Source organism: Scylla paramamosain, chromosome 12, assembly GCF_035594125.1.
Source record: "Scylla paramamosain isolate STU-SP2022 chromosome 12, ASM3559412v1, whole genome shotgun sequence".
Taxonomy (NCBI): domain Eukaryota; kingdom Metazoa; phylum Arthropoda; class Malacostraca; order Decapoda; family Portunidae; genus Scylla; species Scylla paramamosain.
This window is the reverse complement of record NC_087162.1, coordinates 27319772-27342947: the sequence shown is the minus strand read 5'-3', so window position 1 is coordinate 27342947 and position 23176 is coordinate 27319772. Positions and strand designations below refer to the sequence as shown.

The following is a 23176-nucleotide window of genomic DNA, read 5'->3' as shown; positions in this document are numbered from 1 at the left end:
CAGGGCAGCCACGCATCACAGTGACGCCCTGGACTGCATGACAACACACGCCTCCAAGACAAAAGTTGGTGTTGGTTTCGCACGCCCTCATTGTTCCCTTCCAGCCTTGCACGCCTTGATGCACGTACAAAACGCCTGGCCGTCCCTCGCAAGGCTGGACACGACCCCCGCCCCGTCACTAGGCCTGCATTGTCATTCTGGGGAAGTGTCAGGGTCGCCCACGTCAACGAGTCTGCCAAAACCTGCCGTCAATCAAGTGGATGCTGTGGCGGCCTCTCCCTCCCTCTCGCTGGTTGGCGGCATCCCTCGCTCCGTCTCCGTGTCCCTAACAAAGGCCGCCAGCACACAACGTCCTCGCTACACGCTCTGCCACGGCCTGAGTCACCTTTCGGCACGTGGGCCACCGTCAACACCACGACACTGCCTTAAATGGGAGGTGTTTTTGCAAGTCTTACCGAAACATGGTGGCCCCTCCTCCAAACCCCGCTCCTGGGTATTGATTTCTCCCGCGCCAACACAAAAGAGTATTCTGCCCAAAGTACACTGCAACACTCTTTACCCCCACTTCCCCCGGACACACTAGGATACTGTGATCAGTGAAAACAAAAGAGATTTGCTTACCTTAGTGAGAGATGCTGTAAGTCAACCGTTCATTGGACAAAACAAGACAGAGTTTGAGCGCAACCTTCCGCCCGCCACCGAGGAACACACACTGCCCGTGAGTCGCGAAGACCGACTCGCGTCCGGGACGGTCTAGCGACGCGCCTGCGACTGTGGAAGAACCCGCGATGTGGAAGAAGTTGTGTCTCCACTTAAAGAGAGAGAGAGAGAGAGAGAGAGAGAGAGAGAGAGAGAGAGAGAGAGAGAGGGGGGGGGAGAGATAATTATTATGAATTATGCACACAACTATATAGCTATAAATTATTCATCTCCTCATTAGAAACCAGTTAGACGACAGCAGCCACTTCATTCCATGTTAAAGGTTTCCAAAAGATGTAGCTGTGCTAATACTGGTTCACGTGGCGCGGCGATATTCTACCATAGTGAAAAAAAAGTAAATAAACAAATAAATCCAGTATAGAAGCAAAGAGCTCTGTTGCACTACCAGAATAAAGGTGCAAGTAACGTAGCTTTAACATTGCTTTATATTGCAGTAGCCCATGACATAGAAAGTAACAGAAATTTAAAGATACTGAGTTCGTAATTTGAATCACACAAGTATATGAATTTGCTTATCCCGATAATGATTTGCTTCATAAACAAGTAAATAAATAAATAAATAAACAAGCACTGAAAACATAAAATTCAACTTATACATTAAAATAACCTATCTATACATTTCGATAAGAGCTCCCTATAAATGATATGAGAAAATGTGTAGTTTTCTTTGAATAATATGGGGTGACTAAACTACAAAACTATGCTGTATTTTGATAAGACGTGATTTATGAATGGTATAATGTATTATACTAGTTGAAACCTTTTTGCTGACTTCTACCTGAGGCTTGCTATAAATCAAAAGGAGCCGTGAACCACCTGGTCCCTATCCCCCACCGCCCCGCCAAAAAAAAAAAAAAAAAAAAAAAAATCGGTATCACTGCCTCACATACGTCGTGTACTTTACAACAGGGATATCAAACTCTTCAGTTCGTCGACTCCTTCATGTAATTTCAGATTGCTCACCAACCATTCATTTTAAAAAGGTGAATATTACCTTAACTAGTAGTATTACCGCTGATGCAGCTCTCGCTGGCGGCTGACCATCCCACCGCGGGTAATACCGCCTCGCCAACTCATCTTCTGGATGGCTTAAGACTCACATAGAGCTCTGTGAGAGCCTTAGAAAATTTGTTGACACCTCGGTTACTCATATTGATCCCTGGGAGTCGATACTGACCACTCAAGGGATCATTTAGGCAAAACACACGGTAATAGTTTTCGCCTTTAGTTCATCCTTTACCGTCATAGAAAACGTTCCTCACCTCAACTGAACAAAGCTTTCTAAAAATTGTTTCATTAATGTAAACAAAAAATGCGCCTCCATTTCCCAAGTGAAATAATAACAAATCCCTGTAAGCAATATTCTTATAATGTTTACGCGCAATGATCATTCAATAACAAAATATTTGTAGTTTCACCACCAATGTTATTGGAACCTTATTTAGGAGATGGTGGTCGTTGGCCATGTTTTCACTCTTGGCATTCCACCTGGCAAACTTTGTTTGTGCCCTATAGCCCGCGGATGGCAGCCAGCAGCAGGTGCGGGGCGAGACAAGAGCCGGTGAACCATGGAGGACAGTGTGGGATGTGGTGGGGCGGGGCGGTCGGCGGGGCAAGGCACACTCGGGTCACCTCGGCCTCCCTCGGCGCCGCTCGGCAAGGTCGTCCCCGCAGCTCGGGATCGGCTGGTTGACGTCATTACTGCTCCTCTGAGGAACGTCATCAACCCCAGCCATGACGTCACGCTTCCTGGCCCTGAGGTGGCACTAACCCCCGCGACGGCACTGCTGGCCAAGGTAACCATCCGAGGCACTCCCCAGGCGGCACTCCGGCACCCACACCTGGCACTGCCCTTGTGAAAACTGACAAATTAAACCAACACTGGTTCCATTCAGTCAGACAAAACCTGACAAATAATTTAACTAGGTAACAACTTTGAGGGAATAATCAAGTAATAATGGTGTTATTTCCATAGGCAGCACCCTCCATATATTTAATCCTTACATATTTCACCATGCAAATATCGTTATTCAAAGTGTTTTGATAAGTGTTATTGACTTCCTCCGCGCGGCAAAGCATCGCTTCTAGCTATACACCTCGTGTTTTGACTGTTAGGTAGCTAATTGGTGGAGGAGCGAGGCGCTGTGATGATACATGTGTATACCAAGTAAAGGCGATCATGGCACAAAAGAACAAACTATGTAAAGGGATTGGCAACCTTCTGTAACTTAATGAAACTTACAGAAAAGTAGGAAGGTTCAAAATGACCATGGAAGTATATGCAGCTGCACCATGTGAACTCAGCAGCAGTGCCTTGCCACACTCACGTATGAAAAGAATCGATTTCTTAGTACTGTTGTAAGATCAGTTTAGTGATTTTTTTTTTTTTACACTACCTTGTTGCTATGATTATATTTCCAACTACTAGTAACTTTATTAGTTTATCTTATGACTATGTTGTAAAAGTAGTACATGGTTTTCCATTTGTGCTACACAGTGTTCCCAACCCAAGACAAAACTTCCTATGTCTGTCAGATTGCTTTCATTATTTACTTATCTGTATGATTCACTTCTTTTTACACATGTATAATGTACACAGGAAGACTGTACATCTGCTGCCACCAGTCTCCTCCATGAGGTGTCTTCCCCTGCCACCAACACCACCACCACCACCATCACTGCCAATGCTGCTGCAGGCCTCACCACCACTACTACTGCCATCACCACAACTGCCACTGCTAGCATCACTACTGCCAAGACTATTATCAAAACCACCACAACCACTACTTCCCTACCAGACTTCAAAACCACCTCTGCCTTCAACATTGAGCCAGACTGGAAGGAGGCAGCACAAGAGCCGGTCCTCTGGGTCAGGTGCAAGGTGAGGCTGATAGACTGCAAGTGATCAACATAAAGTACCAAAAAATATCTACCACTAATACATATATAACATGATATGCAGTATATTTATAGGATTTTATTGACTGTATGAAGATAGTAAGTTCAGTTAATTAATTTACTTAATGTATTTGGTGTTATATTTACAATTTAATTTATAATTTTTTCCTCTATGTCATAGGGATGGCCTGGTTAGAAGAATATTCTTCCTGTTTCTTATTTCTGTCTTCCCATGACAAACAATTCAGAGAGAGAAGTATCAAGGTGTCTCTGGAAGTCTGTTATAGTTCCATTTGAGACTTTTCTAAAGAACAGAGCAAATTTTTTTTTCATATTCTTTGTGCCATTGTCCAGCCTCCTTCAAACAGGAAAAAAAGCAGGACCCTCTCAGAAGGAGATTGAGGAATCAAGCACAAAATGTGATCTGTGCCTTATTTTACAGAAAACCATTGCAGAACTCCATAAAAACAGGTTTGGCTCGGGATCTCGTGGCAAGTGCATCAAGCTGGACAAGGAATGGTTCACTCCAACAGAGTTTGAGGTTCACTGTGGCCGTTCCGCCAGCAAAGACTGGAAACGGAGCATCAGGTGTGTATGTTTGATCTATGGATTTTAAGAACAATAGTATTACCATACTATTAAAGCCTGACTTGTAAGTGATCATAACTTACAAAATATTCTTTGCAGGTTTCAAGGTCAGAGCCTCCTGACACTAATTGAGGAGGGCTTCCTGCAGATGCATGCCACCTCCTGCTCATGCATTGCCTGTCTACATAATGAAGAAGCTGTTAGTAAGACTTTCTTGATTCCTCATATCTAATCAAAAGTTGTCTTATTTAGCAACAACTGTACAATGTCAGTCAGTGTCTTTATTGTGCTAGTATGTTGGGTATGTTAATCATATTACTATAACACACACACACACACACACACACACACACACACACACACACACACACACACACACACACACACACACACACACACACACACACACACACACACACACACAGACAGACACACACATAAAAGTATAATAATAATAATAATAATAATAATAATAATAATAATAATAATAATAATAATAATAATAGTAATAATAATAATAATAATAATAATAGTAATAAAATATATGATGCATCTGAATGAATATGATACACATTTCTACCTCAAGCTGATTTGCATGTCTGGAGGAAAGTTTTCAAGTGTTAAAGCCAACAAGCATCCTCTAGTATTCTGTTTACAGAGAACTGAATTCAAATCAGCAGGAAGAGAAAGAGGTTTATATAATCATCTTAGACTTCAAAATTAGGAGACTTTATGTTCAACAAAGAGAACTACAAGTAGATGAAATTAATATGACTCCAATTAATTTATGCTATATATGTATGTACACTGATCCAGTTAAACATATTGCAAATATGTGTCTTGCATTCTGACCCAGGCTGGATCAATTCGTCTCCATCGTCCATTCAAGAGGAAAAGGAGGGACCGTTTCTTCCTTAACACTGAGAAGGCTCTGAAGCACGGAATCGCATCCAACCAGTCATCTCCAACACCTACAGGTAAAATCTATTAAACTTACATTGGACAGAAAAAAAATGACAAAATACCTCCTCTGCACTCTCCTGCCCATTTCTGCCACAACCTCATTTCATTGCTCACATTTAATTCTAATATCATAATGGGTTCTGACAAGTTTAACAATGAAGAAAAGAGTGTTGTGATGGCATTTGTTTGAGAGGGGCTCAGTAATTGTGAGACTGGAAGGGAGATAGGCAGCCTTCACACAGAACAAGAGTCCTTCATAGCAAGTAGTCTAATCCTACCACACCTGAGTGCCCCACACCTGTGTGATGCTGTCAGTGTGCAGCGCCTCTCTCAAAGATTGCAGGGCTGCTTCATTTCTCACACACTTGCAACTGCTTTCCATTTGCTTTTGTTATGCACAATCATTCAACAATGCTCCAGTATCATTGCTCTTAATTCTTATTAATAATGTAAAAAAACTGAAACCATGCAAATAACAAAATTATATTTTAAGGATCCATCTATGTCTGTATAATAGCCGACATCCCTGTAAAGGAAAGTAGCCAACACAAAGGCATCTTATGTATATATTAACATTCCCAAATATTTTCTCACATTTTAACATTTAAAGGAGGATGCTTAATCTTCACTGTCCACTTATAACTCTGCCTTCCTTCCTGGCCACCAAGTCTTTAGATGCAACTCTTCTACACTTGCTCTTTCTTACTGGACATTCATATGTACATATATTCATATGATCCTTAAGTAATTTCTCTCTCTCTCTCTCTCTCTCTCTCTCTCTCTCTCTCTCTCTCTCTCTCTCTCTCTCTCTCTCTCTCTCTCTCTCTCTCTCTCTCTCTCTCTCTCTGTATCTTGATACCAAAGATAGAAGAATACAGTTACCAGAACTGTATTCTTCATTCAACTGAAACTACTTATTTTGAGTTTCATAATTAAGTTTATTCTCTTTGATATTTAATTTTCAGTTTCCCATTAGCATTTTGTCTTTCTGCTGGACTTTTTAGATGTGTTATTATATTAAAATTACAGTAAATAAGGAGAAACAATGGTAACATTGTAGAGAATGATACAGTGCACAACCAGTCAATTTCAAATAGCTGGTTTCCAGGTCGTATCAGTTTTGAGAAAGCGTAGCTAGCTCCATACCTGTGCCTACAGGCTATAGGCACTTTGATTGTTGACCTTCCACATGTTTCCACCCACATGCACACCAGTGACTCTGCCTGTGTCTGGTCTTGGAGAGTTGGCAGTAGTCCCAGGATTGGTCTTGGGAGGAGCCACCCACTCCCCTGCACCCCTTGCCACCCCTCCAACAGCAAGCTCATCTGTCACATCACCAGCTGTATCATTTGCTAGTCTGCCACTTGACAAGGCCTGGGAGCGCATGAATGAGGTACTTGATGTAGACAATAATAAATAATATCTAAAGATGATTATTATATCAAACTAAACAGCTCTGGAAAAAAAACAACATGAATTTTAGTATGCTAGATCCTTGTTATAAACAGGAAGTATGTTCCATAGCATAAAAAGCACTGTTAATCATTGGAGGAAATGTATTCTCAAGAGCTTACTCAGTTTGTTTTATGTATAATTTTCTAACATTTGCTTTACGAAAATAGAGATGCATTCCAGTTTATAATCCTGCCTTTTAATAACTGTATATTTACATTTGAATACAACACCAAAAGGTACCATATAGACATTTTTTTTTTTTTTTTTTTTTTTTTTTTTTTTTGGTAAGATATATTCACTTGCATATGTGGGATCCCCTTGGGAGAGAAGGAAGTGGGGGACCATATATATAAATAAGAAAATACATCGAATATCACAAGCAATTTTGAGTACATTTTCTCTAGGATGACATGGAATGCTCTCACACTTTATTCTTTGAAATTAACAGGACATTCATAACACCCTCTATTTGACAGATATTAGGGGGACTTCAGCGAAACGTGTCTGAAGCACAAATTCTTCTGGATGGGCTACGTGACAAAACTCGGCAAGAGACTCTGAACTTGCGACAAAAACTTCAGCAGGAAAAAGACGAAGCCTTGACACAGGCCAAGATCGAGGCACAACTCTCAAACATTGCAAAGTTAGCATTGAACTTATTTTTCCTCTTTACACTTAATTTTTTTTCATTGTTGTTGAATGATCAGGTAAAGGAAGAAGTTGACTTTAAATGTACTGTCCTGATTTTGTCCTGTGCTGGTGGAAAAGATCGAGAGGATTTTACATGAAGAGACATGTGATCTTTAGATTACTTGATGGGAAGAAGGAGGAAAGGAATTAGTTCTGGAGAGGTGGAAGTGGCAAAATACAACAAGTAGAGATAGTTTTGGTCACCTGGAGGGAGTAGATAACACATATATTAAAATGAAAAGAAAGATAGAAAACATTGGGAAAAATGCTGTAAATATGAAAGAACATCCCTCATTTAGGAGAGAGTTTGCTTGTGGCCTGTGGTTCGTGATGGAGTTCTTAATATTGGGCATTTGAACAAGACTAGACTTTACTTAATGGAAGTTAAAAGTAAGATATGCTTAGATCAAATTCTTTACAGATCTATTCCTCACAACTATACTGAGTATCAAATTTGCAGGTCATCAGAAGGTTTTCTAGTCCAAGTCAGAGAAGACGATGGCAACCAGTCTTTGCAGCCCATCATGCTGGACTCTCTGATCTCCAGCGTGCCAGCCTTAAACCCAGCGCCTCCCATTAATGGTGTCCAGAAAAAAGTAAGTAATCCTCTGCACACATTCTGTCATGAAAGTTTTGCTATATATTATAAATTATTTAACTTTGTCTCCATTAGTTATCCTCTAACTCAATTACTACTAAAGGTGCCTTTTCTGGTAATTTAAAAGATGTGCTTTGTATTTTTTGCTAACATTATACAACCCAATAACTCCAGTATATTAGTATGATCCTTACCAGATGTCATACAACATTTGCCATGTGAGACAAATTTGTTTAAATTGAAACTTAGTTGTATAACCTTCCATATCAGGTTTATATACACAAGTATGTAAATGCATACATGGGTGAGCTGCCATTGGTAATCATGATGGTGTTATGTTTTTATTTATTTTATTTATTTTATTTATTTATTTTTATTCATTTATTTATTTTTTATTTATTTATTTATTTATTTATTTATTTACTTATTTTATTTTATTATTATTATTATTTATATTATTTTTTATTTTCTTTATTTATTTTTATTTTTATTTTTTTTTATTTTTTTTCAGTGTGTAAATTGTAACCGGGAAAGTGACTTTGAATGCTCAGGCTGCCAGAATCGAGCGTATTGCAGCTCCTTCTGCCAGCGCCGGGACTGGCCCAGCCACCAGGCTGACTGTGGGCGGTCAAGCCCCACTCAGGAGGATCCACTAAACACAGTGTCTCAGACTCCAGGCTACATTTTTATGCTTTCTGATTGAAAACTAAGTGGAACAAAATTACCACCAAGTTATTTGCTTACATTTGTACACTGATATTTTAATGAGACAGAAACAATTGAGTAAGTAGGAAGAAAGTTTTCTCAGTTTCCTGCCTGGGTAGTCCAGACTGCATGGTTGATCTTTCGTTCAGTCAGTCTGATTAATAGCAAATTGACTTTTTGCTGTTGTCAAAATTATCCTTCCTTTTAGCTTTTTCTTTCAAAACAATTTGCTATTGTATGACCTTCATTATTATTCACCAAATCAGCTTCATGCAGGAAACAAATTTAAAATAGTAAAATTAGAAGTGCCTTTCCACCAAAAAAATACTTAGAGCAAAATAATTTGCTGCTAGAATACGAGACACGTGGTGCAGAAGCATGTACAGGAAAAAAACTGACCTTTCATTGTTTTTTAATTCGTTTGCTGTGTGTCTTTCCACTGTGGAGTGCTGGACTGTTAACAAATTGTAATCAAGTACTTATGCTGTACTTTAAAGTTTGTCTTTTATGAGGCCTGAGTGAGTTTTGCATTAATGCTTTTAAGTATGTATTAAGAATGTGAGTTATGAATTGTAATTAATAATTATTTACTGATATATTATTTGTTTAAGAGTGAGTAGAGTGTGTTATATGAATATAAATATCCTGAAGTCCTCAGTCTGAATGGATCATGCAAGAGCCTGATATTGCATGATTGTTCTAAAGGCGAATCCCATTCTTTGTTTCATTTGGACCACTCCAGCAGCAAATCATTAAGCTCTTTCAAAGCCTTCAAGAAATAAAATATAGTGTTTGATCATGTCATGTCTTTTTAAATTTCAACAAAGGTAATGCCTGCTCTCAGAGCATGTGAATTCAGCTTTGACTTCAGTTTTTGTGTTTAATGCCTGCTCTCAGAGCATGTGAATTCAGCTTTGACTTCAGTTTTGTGTTGAGTCAAAATCTTTCTTGAAAGTGAGAGCCAAAGACATTTCTCCCTATGAGGCTGTGCTGCTGTATATAGCAGTTTGCTTAGAAAAGTACATGCCAAGATTTTTCCAATTTATTTTATCCACTATGTATTCATTAGTATATCCTTTTGATGCATTCATTTTACAAGATAGGACAGACACCAGGTGAATGCAATACAACATGTTGGTATATAAGCCAGTATATATGCACATGGTTATCTCATTACACATTAAAGAAGAAATATGTTATGGAATGTACCTGAAAAGTATTGTATCTTAGCAACTATTTTTCATCTTTTCATTATTTCTAAAGTAGTTTGAACAATTGTTTCTGAATGATCAATTGTTGATGTATTTTGGGACAACCACCATGTTAATGTGTATTTTTATATTAATGATAGTGATTTTTTTTTTTCACAACTTGCCTTTTCCTTCACATACCAGGTGATATCCGGTAAGGTAACTGAACAAATAAAAATAAAAAAAGATTTCCATTGATTATTTCTTGCATTGTAAGAAGATGAACAATACATGCCTACAAAGGCATATAGGCATATAAAAAATAACTACAGTACCTGTCTTCATTCTCGGACCGATAAGTCTGTCAGCCATGTTTTAATTTTGACCAGACAAGTATGTCATAAATATTCAGTCACGTGACGTGGAGCAACGTCAAAAACCAATCATTAACATGAAACAAACACAGCCGAGTGTGTGGCGCTGGTCAAAGGGATGCCACACACTATCTCCAAGTTCAGCTCCTCGTCCTGAGGCAGCACATGATCTTCACTATCTCTGTCAGACTAGCCCAGAGACACAAACTGTTTGTGATATCAAGGAGGGCACTTCTTTTTCTTTAAGTAAAATAGAAAAAGCCATAAAACAACAATACACACAGTTCCTTCTACACATATTCGCGGGGTCAGAAAACACAGAACTTTGCAAATAAAGATATATGGTGCATCCCTGGAGAAAAGCCTCTAGAATTACAAAATTCACTGACAGCAATTCCGCAGTTAACCTATGCGTAATATGTGCCTGATGCTCATTTACATTTTCGCTCTCTTCTCTCTCTCTCTCTCTCTCTCTCTCGTAATGGTATTAATATTGCTTATAAACCATGTGATGTAGAAATAAAAGCCAAACAAGCACCTACCATGCCTGGGACGTCTGTGGTGCTAAATCTTGCTGTCATGCTGGCTGTAGGGGTCCATGTTGACGTGCGAGTGTTGAACGAAGATGGCATCAGGAAAGGTTCGTCCCTCATCCTTGGCCACAGCGTTACCCTCGGCCCTGTGTATCACCAGTTGCTGTCTTAAACACCTACAAGGTAATAGTACTAACTAACTGATTATGTCATACATAATATTTTCACGTACTTTTGACTGCGGTTGGGTTTCAGGCCGGATCGCTTTGCCCATGGGCGAATAAGAGCGATTATTAGGCCTGTGAGCACCACGACGAAGAAGACGGACAGCAGCACGAGGGTGACTATTAGTTCCACCTTGTCAGCCTGACAGACAAAGGAAGAAAACCAGTTTAATCACATACCCAGTTAGTATAGTTCATACGCACGCATACACACTTCAGTAGGAGGAGGCAGTAGACACCTGCCGAAACGATAATTACTCCCAGTGAGGTTTAAAGCACTGTTCAGGGGGTGCTGTGAACTTATCATTAAACCCAGCTGTGACCTCACTGAACGTTTCCCTTTGTGTCTCACAACACAAGGGGGCAGTCACAGTTTGCCCTCTAAAGACAACTCTCTTCCTCCACACAAAACTACAAGCACCTAATAACACACACACCCTTCACTCAAAAATTTTAAAATCATCATGGCGACTCCTACACCAGCCTCGGAGTCCCCATCTGGGGAGGGGACCATAAATGTCCCCAGGTCGGACTGCCTTTCTGTCGACGACCCTAAGTGTCTTGACACCCTCCCCCCTCAACTTTTTCTTCATTAACTTCTGCAACATTCGCGGTCTAAGATCTAATTTTCAATCTGTAGAACACCACCTCTCCTCTTCTAAACCTCATCTTCTTTTCCTCACTGAAACTCAGGTGTCTGAGGCAACTGACAGTAGCCCCTTTTCTGTTCCCTCCTACTTTCTCTATCCTCATTTTCGATCCAAAGCTGGATGCTGCGTTTATGTGCGCAATGACTTAACCTGCTCTCGTGCCCACGCTCTTGAATCTTCCGAGTTTTCCACCATCTGGCTACGACTACAGAGTCACTCTCATACTAAATTTATTTGTGCTGTATACCTCTCACCTAACTCCTCTGACTATAAGAAATTCTTTGACTACTTAACTTCCAAAGTGGAGCACATTCTGACCCTCTTCCCTTTTGCAGAGATCTCCATTCTTGGAGACTTTAATGTTCACCACCAGCTTTGGCTTTCCTCTCCCTTCACTGACCATCCTGGTGAACTAGCCTACAACTTTGCTATCCTCCATGACCTAGAACAATTGGTGCAACACCCTATTCGTATTCCTGACCGTCTTGGAGATACGCTCAACATTCTTGACCTTTTCCTGACCTCTAATCCTTCTGCTTATGCTGTCACCCTTTCTTCTCCGTTGGGCTCCTCCGATCACAATCTCATATCTTTATCTTGTCCTATCGCTCCAATCCCTCCTCAGGATCCCCCTAAGCGAAGGTGCCTCTGGCGTTTTGCCTCTGCTAGTTGAGAGGACCTGAGAAGGTATTTTGCTGATTTTCCTTGGAATGACTACTGCTTCCGTGTCAGAGACCCGTCTTTGTATGCTGAGCGCATAACAGAGGTGATAGTGTCTGGCATGGAGGCGTACATTCCGCACTCTTTTTCTCGTCCTAAACCTTCTAAACCTTGGTTTAACACAGCTTGTTCTCGTGCTATACATGATAGAGAGGTGGCCCACAAAAGGTACTTAGCCTTCCATCACCAGAATCTCATGCACTTTATATTTCTGCCCGGAACCATGCCAAGTCTGTTCTCCAACTAGCCAAAAACTCCTTCATTAACAGAAAATGTCAAAACCTTTCAAGATCTAACTCCCCTCGTGATTTCTGGCATCTAGCCAAAAATATCTCCAATAACTTTGCTTCTTCTTCTTTCCCTCCTCTAAAATTGTAATGTAAATGTAATGTAATGTAAATTGCTGAAATCTGGCGGTTTTTGGAGGAAAACACCAGCAGCTGTAGGAAAGGACAATAGCCATCAGGAAGTCTAGTTGTAATGTGTATACCCTGAACCTGAGCGTCGAGGATCTCCACGAAAGGAAGTGTGAATCTTTAAAACATCAGTAGCCTTGCAGCAGTGAAGAATGTGCACCAACTGAAAGAAAAACAAAACCACATAAGTGTAGATTAACCCGTAGATTTTACACACACACACACACACACACACACCTTAGCATCAGCAATCAGCTCATCTACGAGATCGGAGGAATTCTTCAGGCTGCTCTGTACAGACTGGTAAAGCTCGTAGTCCACCTCCCCTTCCGTCACGAGGCAGGGATCATCCGCGCCATCATCCACCAGGTCATCCATAGCGGCGGCTTCCTCATCCAGCAGACGGGCGTGGCTGACATCCGTGCGTCCTTCTCCGATCGCTACCGTCAGTTCCTCCATGTTTCGTAGATGCAAGTTGACTCTCATCCACCACGGGGCCGGCGTCTCTGTATCCCAATCCACCATGAAGCCATTATCGAAGTCATTTATCATTTTGGAGGTGTTGGCGGTGGGTTTAGTGGGAGGTTTGGTGGTGGTGGTGGTGGTGGTGGTGGTGGGTTTGGGGGTGGGTTTCGGGGTGGGTTTGGTGGTTGTGGTGGTGGTGGTGGTGGTGGTGGTGGGTTTGGTGGTTGTGGTGGTGGTGGTGGTGGTGGTGGGTTTGGGGGTGGGTTTGGTGGTGGTGGTGGTGGTGGGTTTGGGGGTGGGTTTGGTGGTGGTGGTGGTGGTGGGTTTCGGGGTGGGTTTAGTGGTTGTGGTGGTGGTGGTGGTGGTGGTGGTGGGTTTGGGGGTGGGTTTGGTGGTGGTGGTGGTGGTGGTGGTGGTGGTGGTGGTGGGTTTGGGGGTGGGTTTGGTGGTGGTGGTGGTGGTGGGTTTGGGGGTGGGTTTGGTGGTGGTGGTGGTGGTGGGTTTCGGGGTGGGTTTGGTGGTTGTGGTGGTGGTGGTGGTGGTGGTGGTGGTGGGTTTGGGGGTGGGTTTGGTGGTGGTGGTGGTGGTGGTGGTGGTGGTGGTGGTGGTGGTGGGTTTGGGGGTGGGTTTGGTGGTGGTGGTGGTGGTGGGTTTCGGGGTGGGTTTGGTGGTTGTGGTGGTGGTGGGTTTGGGGGTGGGTTTGGTGGTGGTGGTGGTGGTGGTGGTGGTGGTGGTGGTGGGTTTGGGGGTGGGTTTGGTGGTGGTGGTGGTGGTGGGTTTCGGGGTGGGTTTGGTGGTTGTGGTGGTGGTGGTGGTGGTGGTGGGTTTCGGAGTGGGTTTGGTGGTAGTTGTGGTGGTGGTGGTGGTGGTGGTGGTGGTGGTGGTGGTGGTGGGTTTAGGGGTGGTGGTGGTGGTGAGTTTGGTGGTGGTGGTGGTGGGTTTGGTGGTGGTGGTGGTGGTGGGTTTAGTGGTAGTAACAGTGGCGGTGGTGGGTGTAATAGTGATGGTGATGGGTGTAGTGGTGGTGGTGGTAGGTGGGGGTTTGGTGGGGGAGGTGGTGATGATGGTGGTGGAGGGTGGTGGAGACGAGGCAGAAGTAGCAGCAGTGGTGATGTTTGTTTCCTCCGTGGAGATGATTCCGGTGACCAAGTCTCTCAGGTCGCTCAGAGACTGGTCAGCGTGATCCAGCGCGTCCTGAACCTCCTGCAACGCCTCCAGCTTCGTTCCTGTTTGGGGGAGGGAATGATAATGACAGTAGTAGTAGTAGTAGTAGTAGTAGTAGTAGTAGTAGTAGAAAATAAAACAAGTAGTAGTAGTAGCAGTAGTAGTGGTAGTAGTAGTAGTAGTAGTAGTGGTAGTAGAAAATTAAACAAGTAGTAGTAGTAGTAGTAGTAGTAGAAGAAAATAAAACAAGAAAATGTGTAGTAGTAGTAGTAGTAGTAGTAGTAGTTGTAGTAGTAACAGTCTGTACAGAAACACTCAGCACATGGCCACCACTGTCCTGTTCTCACCTGCTGCTGCTGCTCGAAGGTGACAGTCGCTCATGATCAGGACCATCACCACCAGCGGCAGGATTCTCCCTTTCCTGGTCCAGCCTCCCATTGCTCTCCTAGTTCCCTGGGCAGGCTCGAGATGAGACGAGTGGCAAACCGAGGTGTGTCCCACGTGTTAGTGTCTCTTGGCTTCGGAAACCGTTTGTCTGATTCCGGAACGACGTAGAAACTGTTTTGACATATTTTATAGGGGTACCACAGGACCACATTCTGAAACCCTTCTATATACCACCTCCATTACTTTGAAAAGGCTCTAGTTGAAGTTACATAGGTTTTTAAAGATGTTTTATGTTTCTAGTAATAGATTAACAAGATTTTTACGTTATTAACAGAGGAAACACTTGAGAACTTGGCTAATCATCTCTTTGGCCTTTGAAAATAGTCGCAGAGTTTCAGAATACGAACCATAGTCATGAAGCATATCATTCAGCACTACTTGACTCTTTCACTGGTATTGTCTTTCTTTGCTAACATTCAAAGTACAGCAGAGAAAAACGTTTGCGTGGGAATCAATAAGAGAGAGAGAGAGAGAGAGAGAGAGAGAGAGAGAGAGAGAGAGAGAGGAGGTATATTCTGTGTTTTCTAGGCACCACACCTATTGAAGAGACTAAATAACTATGTGAAAGGATGTTGATGATTATAGGAAAAATCGTCTGGCAGTGAAAAGTTTAATGCAATGGTTCTTAACCTGGATTCGATCGGATCCCAAGGGTTCGGTGAGTCAGTCTTAGGGGTTCGGCGGAGGTGTGTGTGTGTGTGTGTGTGTGTGTTCACCTCACTCGTATGATTCGTGACGTCACGCTCCGCTTGGCCATCATTGGCTGTAGCTCCAATAGAAAAAAAAAAAAAGGCCCACTGAGATGCCGATCCCTGAATATGGTCCAAAGCGGTAGTCAAAAATTGAAGGATAAGTGTCTTGAAACCTCCCTCTTGAAGAGTTCAAGTTATAGGAAGATGGAAACACAGAAACAGGCAGGGAATTCTAAAGTTTACCAGAGAAAGGGATGAATAATTGAAAGTACTGGTTAACTCTTGCATTTGAGAGGTCGACATGATAAAGGAATTTTTTTTTTTTTTTTTTTTGTAAGCTTCTTACAACAACTAAGGCAGCCGACGTGATGAAATTTGTGGATGATTTCTTCAAAGATAACGATCTTTCGTAGGATATGGTTTTTGCGATTTGTTCGAACGAAGCTCCAGTCATGCTGGGACGAAACTCTGGTTTTGGTGCACCACACATCACTGTTACGCAGTGTTCTGCACAGGTATGCGTTGACAACAAAAATCTCGCCTCCAAAACTGGCAGAAGTATTAAAAATTGTAGTGGAAATGTGTTATGTGCGAAATAGTGCTCTGAAGCACCGCATCTTCTTCATGACATGCGAGTTTCGTACTTGTCTGTAGCACGGACGTGATATCCAGATTAACCGAAAGGTGCTGAATCGTGTTTTTGCCATGAGTGTGGAATTATCCCTGTTTTTTTCGAGAACAGATTGCTTCGAAAATTCTGAGTTCATTCTCATTTTGGCGTACATGGCCGATATCTTAGATGCTTTTAATCATCTCAGTCAACAGATGCAGGGCGGTGGCGTCAGCATCATCGAAGCGGAAGAAAACCTGAAGGCTTCCCCAAGAAAGCTACCGTTATGGGAACGACGAACAGAGATTGATAACTTGGCAAACTTTCCCCTGCTGGACGACTGTTTAGATCGAAGACGTGTCTGTAATCGGAGACATTTTTGTACCTGGGGAACTGAAGCAAATAATTGCCATGCACTTAGATGAGCTCGCAGTCTCTCGACGGATACCTCCCCACCAGGGTCATATCCAGCATGCGTGAGACAGCCGTTCACGTTTAGTGTTGCGACAGTAGATATCAATGATGAATACCTCGACGAAATCATTGAATTTCAGCAGATCCAGGTTCAACTAAATCGTAGCGCACCCTCTTATTGCTAAGAAAGCCCTTGAGATACTCATACCGTTTGTTACAACGTATCTTTGCGAGCTATCTTTTTTCTAGAATAGTAGACATAAAAACGAAGAAAAGGAACAAACTTTGTTGCAAAAATTATATGAGAGTGGCACGTGCCAAGGTGAAGCCGCGCATTTCTGAACTTTTCTCTGAAAGGCAACAGCAAAAGTCACATTGATTTGCAGTGAATATTCATTGAGATATGCTATTGGTTGTGTGTGAAATTCATGTTTTGTTGGTTTTGCTTTGAACATAGTGATTTTGTGTGCAGCTGATGCATGGTTCATTTTGTGCACTGTTTTATTTTTCCAACTACGAAGGGATCGGTGAATGCACGTACGAAACTTGCTGTGTTCAGTACCTTCAACTAAGTTAAGAAGCACTGGTTTAATACTTCCTCTACCGAACAAGATCATAATATACTTTTTTCATCACAAATAAACAAGAAAATAAGTAAAGGAACAGGTAAATTATAAACAAGCACAATCTCTTCGAAGAACACACATACACACACACACACACACACACACAATGTGATTGCCGGAGCAAGAATAATAATGAAACAATCGTGTTCAGCTTAACAATACACTGATACCCTTACCGATACTAATAAGGCGCTTCCTCTCCTTAAATATAATTCCCTCATAATTTACCTTTCCTGTCTTTCTTTTTTTATGAGGTGTTTGCTCTAGTGCAGTGGCGGCCGCAGCGGTAGCACAGAGCCCCTGGCGGCGCTGCTCGTTGAGATGGTGGCTGTGATGGAGGGAACCACCGAGCCGCTATCACAGATGGGCGTCGAGGGGCGTGCCACTGACAATCTTGATTATCACTCGTCTTTGTTATCTTTGTCATCGACTGTGGTTTCTCGTTCTGAAGATATGTTGTTGTTGTCATGATAAATTTCCATAATTCATAATTCGTTACATTCATATGATAAACACATTTTTAGGTTTTTAGTCGTTTCATTTCATAAAGAGGAAATCTTCAGCAGGAAACCTGGATCCCACTTTATCAAACAGACACGAACCTGTAACCGCAAACCAATGTTGTCCTATTGGTGCATCGTGGCGCTGTTTGCGTAGTGTGAACTACAACAGGTGATTCATTATCACATCGCGATAAGAGATAGATGATACAAAGGCTTAACAAGGAACGTGCCTTTTGTGCATTATATTTTTCTTTTCGTGCTTGTATCTAATTTGTGAAACGTTTTAACATAACCTCAATTCAAGGCATTGCTCTCAGCCATCAGCGGAGGTGGCTACCATGGCTGCTTTTCCGCATTACTGCAATGTTTGTTTATTGGAATAAATGCAAAAAATTAACCTTATAGAAAATAATTCCCTAAATGACACAGTAGTTTGCAATACAAGTCACCTGACAAATCACTATCCTATCAAAAAGAAAAATAACAGACAAATAACATGCTGCAGAACATGTGGGAACAATGGCTCATTTTTTGCATGAATAAAATAAATATAATAAACGAATGTACCAAATCTCACGTAATGGATACATGTAATAGTCGGTTAAGGGAGAGGAATTGATTGGAGAGTCTTGTAAAGAGTGTTTAACTACTCCTCTCGCATTTATTACTTGATTATTTATCTATTTTCATACTTTAATTCTTATATAATTTATCTATCTATCCATCTATTTGATTCATTTAATTTTTCATCCATATTCTAGAAAAAAAAAAATACCAGAACGAGCCATGCCTTGATCACAAGGAGTGCGTCACACACTCCGCCGCGCACTTAGAAAACCACTGAATTAGGAAGCAGGAAGAGCAGGTAGTGATATCGCCCCAAATACCAGCTATCCCAGTAAGATGAGGGTGATCCAAAGGTCAGAGACGATGAGCATTTCTCCACATCACACACACATGGCCTTCTAGCAGTGAGCATCAGTCTCACGCCGCCATGCATCATTTTCATGCAACAAAGTAGTAATTTCTATCAATAAAAACTTTTCTTGCCGTGACTTATTACTGAATTTCTCCCAAACCACTAAAAAACCCATGAAGTGTTCCAGTTCAGATCACTCACTAAGTTCTTGTCTCTTTCCCAGCCAAGCTTCCTGTCACGCAATGGTAAGAAGCGACAAAAACTCCAAAAGAATGGTCCTACTGGAATAAGAATGAAAACAGCTACAATGCAGACTATTTGTCCTTGTTGTGACTTATTTTGACACGTCTCTAATTGACTTCGTATATGTGAGGGGAGGAGGGGAAGGAAGGGCTTGCACACACTCTCACTCTCTCTCTCTCTCTCTCTCTCGCTCTGACGCATCAACACCGTACAATACTAACACAGTCCTCCCTCTTGCGAGATCCTCCGTTCTCTCTCAGCTCCCTCAACGTCATGAAGGGGTCACACAAGCCAGTCCGCTCCCTGCATGTTATCCAATGTTCCTTTTATGAGCACCTACGGAAAGGCATCCTCTCTTGTAACTAACACGTCAGCATGACCGAGAATGATTACTGCACTGGTCTTGAATTCATGAAGGAGCAACAAGTGAAAGTTTTGCAACCAGTATGAAGACAGGGTATATCTGCACCATAAAATCAACTTACACAACACAGCCCCATACTCTGAAACATTCTGCTCTTTCACCACGACTATTTTCAAAGGCCACAGAGATGATTACCTGGGTTCTCAAGAGTGTTTCCCCTGTCAATAACGGAGAAATATTGTTAATCTTCCACTAGAACCATAAAAAAAAAATGTAATGGAGGTGTGGCGCAAAAATGTTTCAGAATATGGTACACACACACACACACACACACACACACACACACACACACAGAGAGAGAGAGAGAGAGAGAGAGAGAGAGAGAGAGAGAGAGTAATAATGGCAATAATATTTTCTTATGATGACTAATCAAATGTCTTAGCAGTGATGGACGCAGGAGAATGCATAGCTCTGAGTGATGGCCTAAGGTTTGAGTAGCAAGGTCTGGGTCAGCTTTTATACGTAAGTAAGGTGAGTCTGGGATCCTGACCACTGTCGCTTTCTCTTCCTCCCCCCACGCGGTCCTCACCCCAGCGGTCCTTGTTACGAAACCTTCAGATCTTTGTTTCTGCTCTCTGGTCGCCATAACTTCCTTAATATTCGCTTTTTTTTATTGCTCCACCACCTGTACGTCTTCACTCTTGCTCGGTAAATTGTCCAGTTCTGCCACGAATATATAAATTGTGTCCACAGGTTCGTCTACCTTTGCACTCCAGCTCCCTTGGTCTTCCCTCCCCCTCCTCCCACACCGCTTCCTTGTATAAGCACTCGCCTCCTCCCTCTCCTCCCTCCTCTTCCACCGCCAGACGTCCACTGAACTGTTCTCAGCCCAGTGAGTCAAAATCCTGTTAGTAGTTTGACGTCACGTGCTGTTAACAGAACAATTCCAGGAACTACACAAGACTGTTGATGACAGTAGGGAAATGATAAATGAGTGCCTGTGATAATGATACCTGAGGCATTTATGCAAGTGGCATAAGGCAAGATCTACAAGTCGTCATCACCCGCCACACGCATCCAGGCACTCGGCGGGAAAGGTACTGTCATAAGAGACCGCGACCCCGTCCAGAGTGAAGTTCGCTGTGTGTGTCAGATGGGAACTGAAGCGGAAGTAAACATGAGTGTCAACATAGATGTGGTTGATCCCAGGCAAGAGAACCCCGTGCACGAGTTCTATTGCAACGGAATACAGTCGCCAGTGTACATTTACAACCACATTGAGAGTGATAAAACGTCTCCCACCACGAAGCCACACCAATATGAGGCAGCGGGAGTACATCTCGGCGACGACGCGGGCAGGAGAGCCAGCCATCAAGAGACCCGCCTTAAGACCTGCTGCTGTGGGAGAAGCACACCACATTTTGAATGGGCAACGTTTCGTCTGGTGAGTTTATTATTTTTTTTCTTCTTCTTCTTTCTTTCTTTATTCTGTCATTCACACGTGGGACTTTTACATCCCCCCATCACGATTCATCTGCAATACCGCACGACCGCTACACCACCTACCACCGTCATGAACACCGCCACCAGCAGTGTTACAAGCCGGGGCACCACCACCACCACCACCACCGCACACACATTCGAACCGACGATCTGTACAGTGTATTAATCAAGCATCCTCATAAAAAAAAAAAAAAAGTCGTTGATAGTGAATCATTTGTATGCTATGGTGGGTTAACACAGAGATGGCATCCTCCAGGCGACGGTGACTCATGATATTTGTAAAGTCGCTGTCTACAGTCGAGTAACCTTGCCAGTAATAATATTGACAGTAAAAGTAACAACAACAACAACAACAACAACAACAACAAAAACAACAAAAAAAAAAACAGCAAGATCAACATCATCAGCATTATTACTATTATTATTATTATTAGTAGTAGTAGTAGTAGTAGTATTATAGTAGTAGTAGTAGTAGTAGTAGTAGTAGTAGTAGTAGTAGTAGTAGTGCCATTATCAAATTATCTATTAGTCTCATCCTCATATACTATGTGTGTGTGTGTGTGTGTGTGTGTGTGTGTGTGTGTTGAATGTAATAATTTTAGTGATGCACGTCTCACAAAGAGTTGATACCTTTTACTCATTTCTTTTTTTCCTTTCTCTCTCCCTCTCTCTCTCTCTGTGTGTGTGTGTGTCGTGTCATGCCCTGCACATGGTTGGTCGGGTGAGCAGACAATGGCCACGCTGGTGATGGCGCTTATACAGATTCAAGCAGGCACAGCATTCTGTTTCTCTGGAGTCACGCTGCCACAGATGACTGACGCCGCCACCGAGGACCTCTTTCTGGACCCGCACCAGGCAGCGCTCTTCGGTGTGTTCATATTTTATCTGTGCATTGGACCATAAATTTATGGCTGTTGAGGAGACTATATTTGTTATTCATTTATTTAATTTACTTTCATTTCATTTATTTCTTATTTATTTTATTTTATTTATTTATTAATTTTGTTTATTTATTTATCATTTTTTGTTTTTATTTACTTATTTTATTTTATTTTATTTTTTCAGGAAGTCTTGTAAATCTGGGAGCCGTGGCGGGAACTTGCCTCAGCTGGCCACTGCTGGTGAGACTTGGCCAGCGAAAAACACTCCTGGTGGGGCTCCCGTTCTCTCTCCTGGCTTGGTTCACACTCGCCTTTTCACCAACCACCTGGCTTCTTCAAATGGCCCGCTTCATCCTCGGCCTCACCATGAGTATGCTGACACCAGCGGCAAATCTTTACCTCTTAGAAATATCTCATAGAAAGATTCGGGGCAGACTTCTTGGGACAATGACGCTGTCCAGAAATCTCGGAGGTTTAGTTGTTACTCTGATCGGCAGCCTGCCACTCAGCTGGCGCCAAGTGGGACTGCTGTGCTCCATTTTCTCTGTGCTTCCAATTCTGGGTGTCTTCTTCTTGCCCAACTCTCCTCGTTGGCTGATAACTCAAAATAGAATGGACGAGGCTCACTCCGCGCTGGTCTTCTTCCGGAAAACAACTTACGATCCTTTGCCAGAACTTCATGACATCACAGAGCAGGCGGAGATCAAGACCTGCAGCGGCGGCAGCGTCTGGCGGCAGATGAAGATGTTATTTCAGTCAGAAACACGTCATACTTTCTGTGTTTTATCTCTAATAGCAGTTTTTGTAGCTTTTTGCGGAAGTTGCCCTTTGATGACGTATCTTGTGCCTATCCTACAGGTAACAAATGACGCCGTAGATCCGTATCTCAGCGCAGTGTTCTGCAGCTTTACCAGAATATTTGGAATTATTATCCACATTGGTGTGGTCGATAAACTGGGAAGAAAGCCGCTGATCATTGCATCCTTTTTTCTGTGCTCGGTTTGCACTGCTGCTTATGGATTTTATTTTCATTTAAATGGAAATACAAACCCGGATATCAACTGGGTGCCGCTCATGTTGATACTATTCTTTACTTTATTCTCCGGTGTAGGACTACCAGTGATTACCGTGTTGCAGGGCGAGCTCCTGCCTACCAATTGTCGGGCCGCAGGTCTTTCTCTTCTGACATGTCTTCTCATGCTGGGAGGGTTCACGTCTTCTCACACGTACTACATGACAGTAGCCGCACTGGGTCACGAGGGTGCTTTCTGGCTCTTCAGCATTTCTTCTATACTTCTGGTTATCGTTGCTATTTTAGGTTTACAAGAAACTCGGGGCAGGACCCTGGAGGATATTTCCACGCCTCGTCTAAAAGCAAAACATTCCATGAGGCTCTCAGGCACCCAGTTCAAGGCAAAGCAATCTGATCATATGCACAAAATATCCATGAACTCCTGCAGTGTATGGAGTGTCACTCTCCCTGGAACTAAGAAACCAAGAGTCATTTGATGCTGAATTTTCTCTGTGAACCAGCTATTCCTTTTCAGATACAAGTCATTATATATAAGTAGAAATATAAACTTGTATATAAATCAATAAATTATGTATTAATCATTAATTA

At 42.3% G+C, this 23176-nt stretch overlaps 4 protein-coding genes across 8 annotated transcripts in view; 2 read left to right on the top strand and 2 right to left on the bottom strand.

Annotated features, from left to right (window-relative positions):
* The window catches only part of LOC135106056 (protein tweety-2-like), an 89543-nt gene extending 88739 nt beyond the window's left edge, over positions 1-804 (bottom strand). Inside the window, exon 1 of one of the 2 annotated variants that reach the window (XM_064014882.1) lies at positions 622-804. The gene's annotated coding sequence lies outside the window, so the exon portion shown is untranslated. The remainder of the gene's footprint in view (positions 1-621) is intronic. The other variant, XM_064014880.1, reaches the window with a different exon arrangement.
* Positions 805-2142: 1338 nt separating this feature from the next.
* LOC135106058 (deformed epidermal autoregulatory factor 1-like) lies at positions 2143-10057 on the top strand. Of its 3 annotated transcripts, none has more exons than XM_064014886.1 (9): positions 2143-2516; positions 3320-3601; positions 4061-4206; positions 4306-4405; positions 5063-5183; positions 6384-6562; positions 7101-7267; positions 7775-7910; positions 8424-10057. In XM_064014886.1, the coding sequence occupies exons 1-9, from the start codon at positions 2289-2291 to the stop codon at positions 8613-8615; spliced, it is 1551 nt and encodes a 516-aa protein (XP_063870956.1). In that variant the 5' UTR covers positions 2143-2288; the 3' UTR covers positions 8616-10057. The 3 variants fall into 3 exon arrangements, with proteins under 3 accessions (XP_063870956.1, XP_063870958.1, XP_063870957.1); XM_064014888.1 differs by having other exon boundaries at positions 2164-2281; XM_064014887.1 differs by lacking the exon at positions 2143-2516 and adding an exon at positions 2741-3047.
* Positions 4927-17616, bottom strand: LOC135106055 (mucin-2-like). Of its 2 annotated transcripts, XM_064014877.1 has the most exons (6): positions 17371-17616; positions 14701-14888; positions 12962-14415; positions 10947-11080; positions 10724-10860; positions 4927-5177 (listed from the first exon to the last, which is right to left on the bottom strand). In XM_064014877.1, exons 2-5 carry the CDS (start codon positions 14789-14791, stop codon positions 10746-10748), a joined length of 1794 nt encoding a protein of 597 aa, XP_063870947.1. In that variant the 5' UTR covers positions 14792-14888; positions 17371-17616; the 3' UTR covers positions 4927-5177; positions 10724-10745. The 2 variants fall into 2 exon arrangements, with proteins under 2 accessions (XP_063870947.1, XP_063870946.1); XM_064014876.1 differs by lacking the exon at positions 4927-5177 and having other exon boundaries at positions 14701-14911; positions 17371-17613.
* Positions 17617-20063: 2447 nt separating this feature from the next.
* LOC135106054 (facilitated trehalose transporter Tret1-like) lies at positions 20064-23176 on the top strand. Its single transcript, XM_064014875.1, has 3 exons — positions 20064-20615; positions 21404-21542; positions 21740-23176. The coding sequence occupies exons 1-3, from the start codon at positions 20325-20327 to the stop codon at positions 23062-23064; spliced, it is 1755 nt and encodes a 584-aa protein (XP_063870945.1). The 5' UTR covers positions 20064-20324; the 3' UTR covers positions 23065-23176.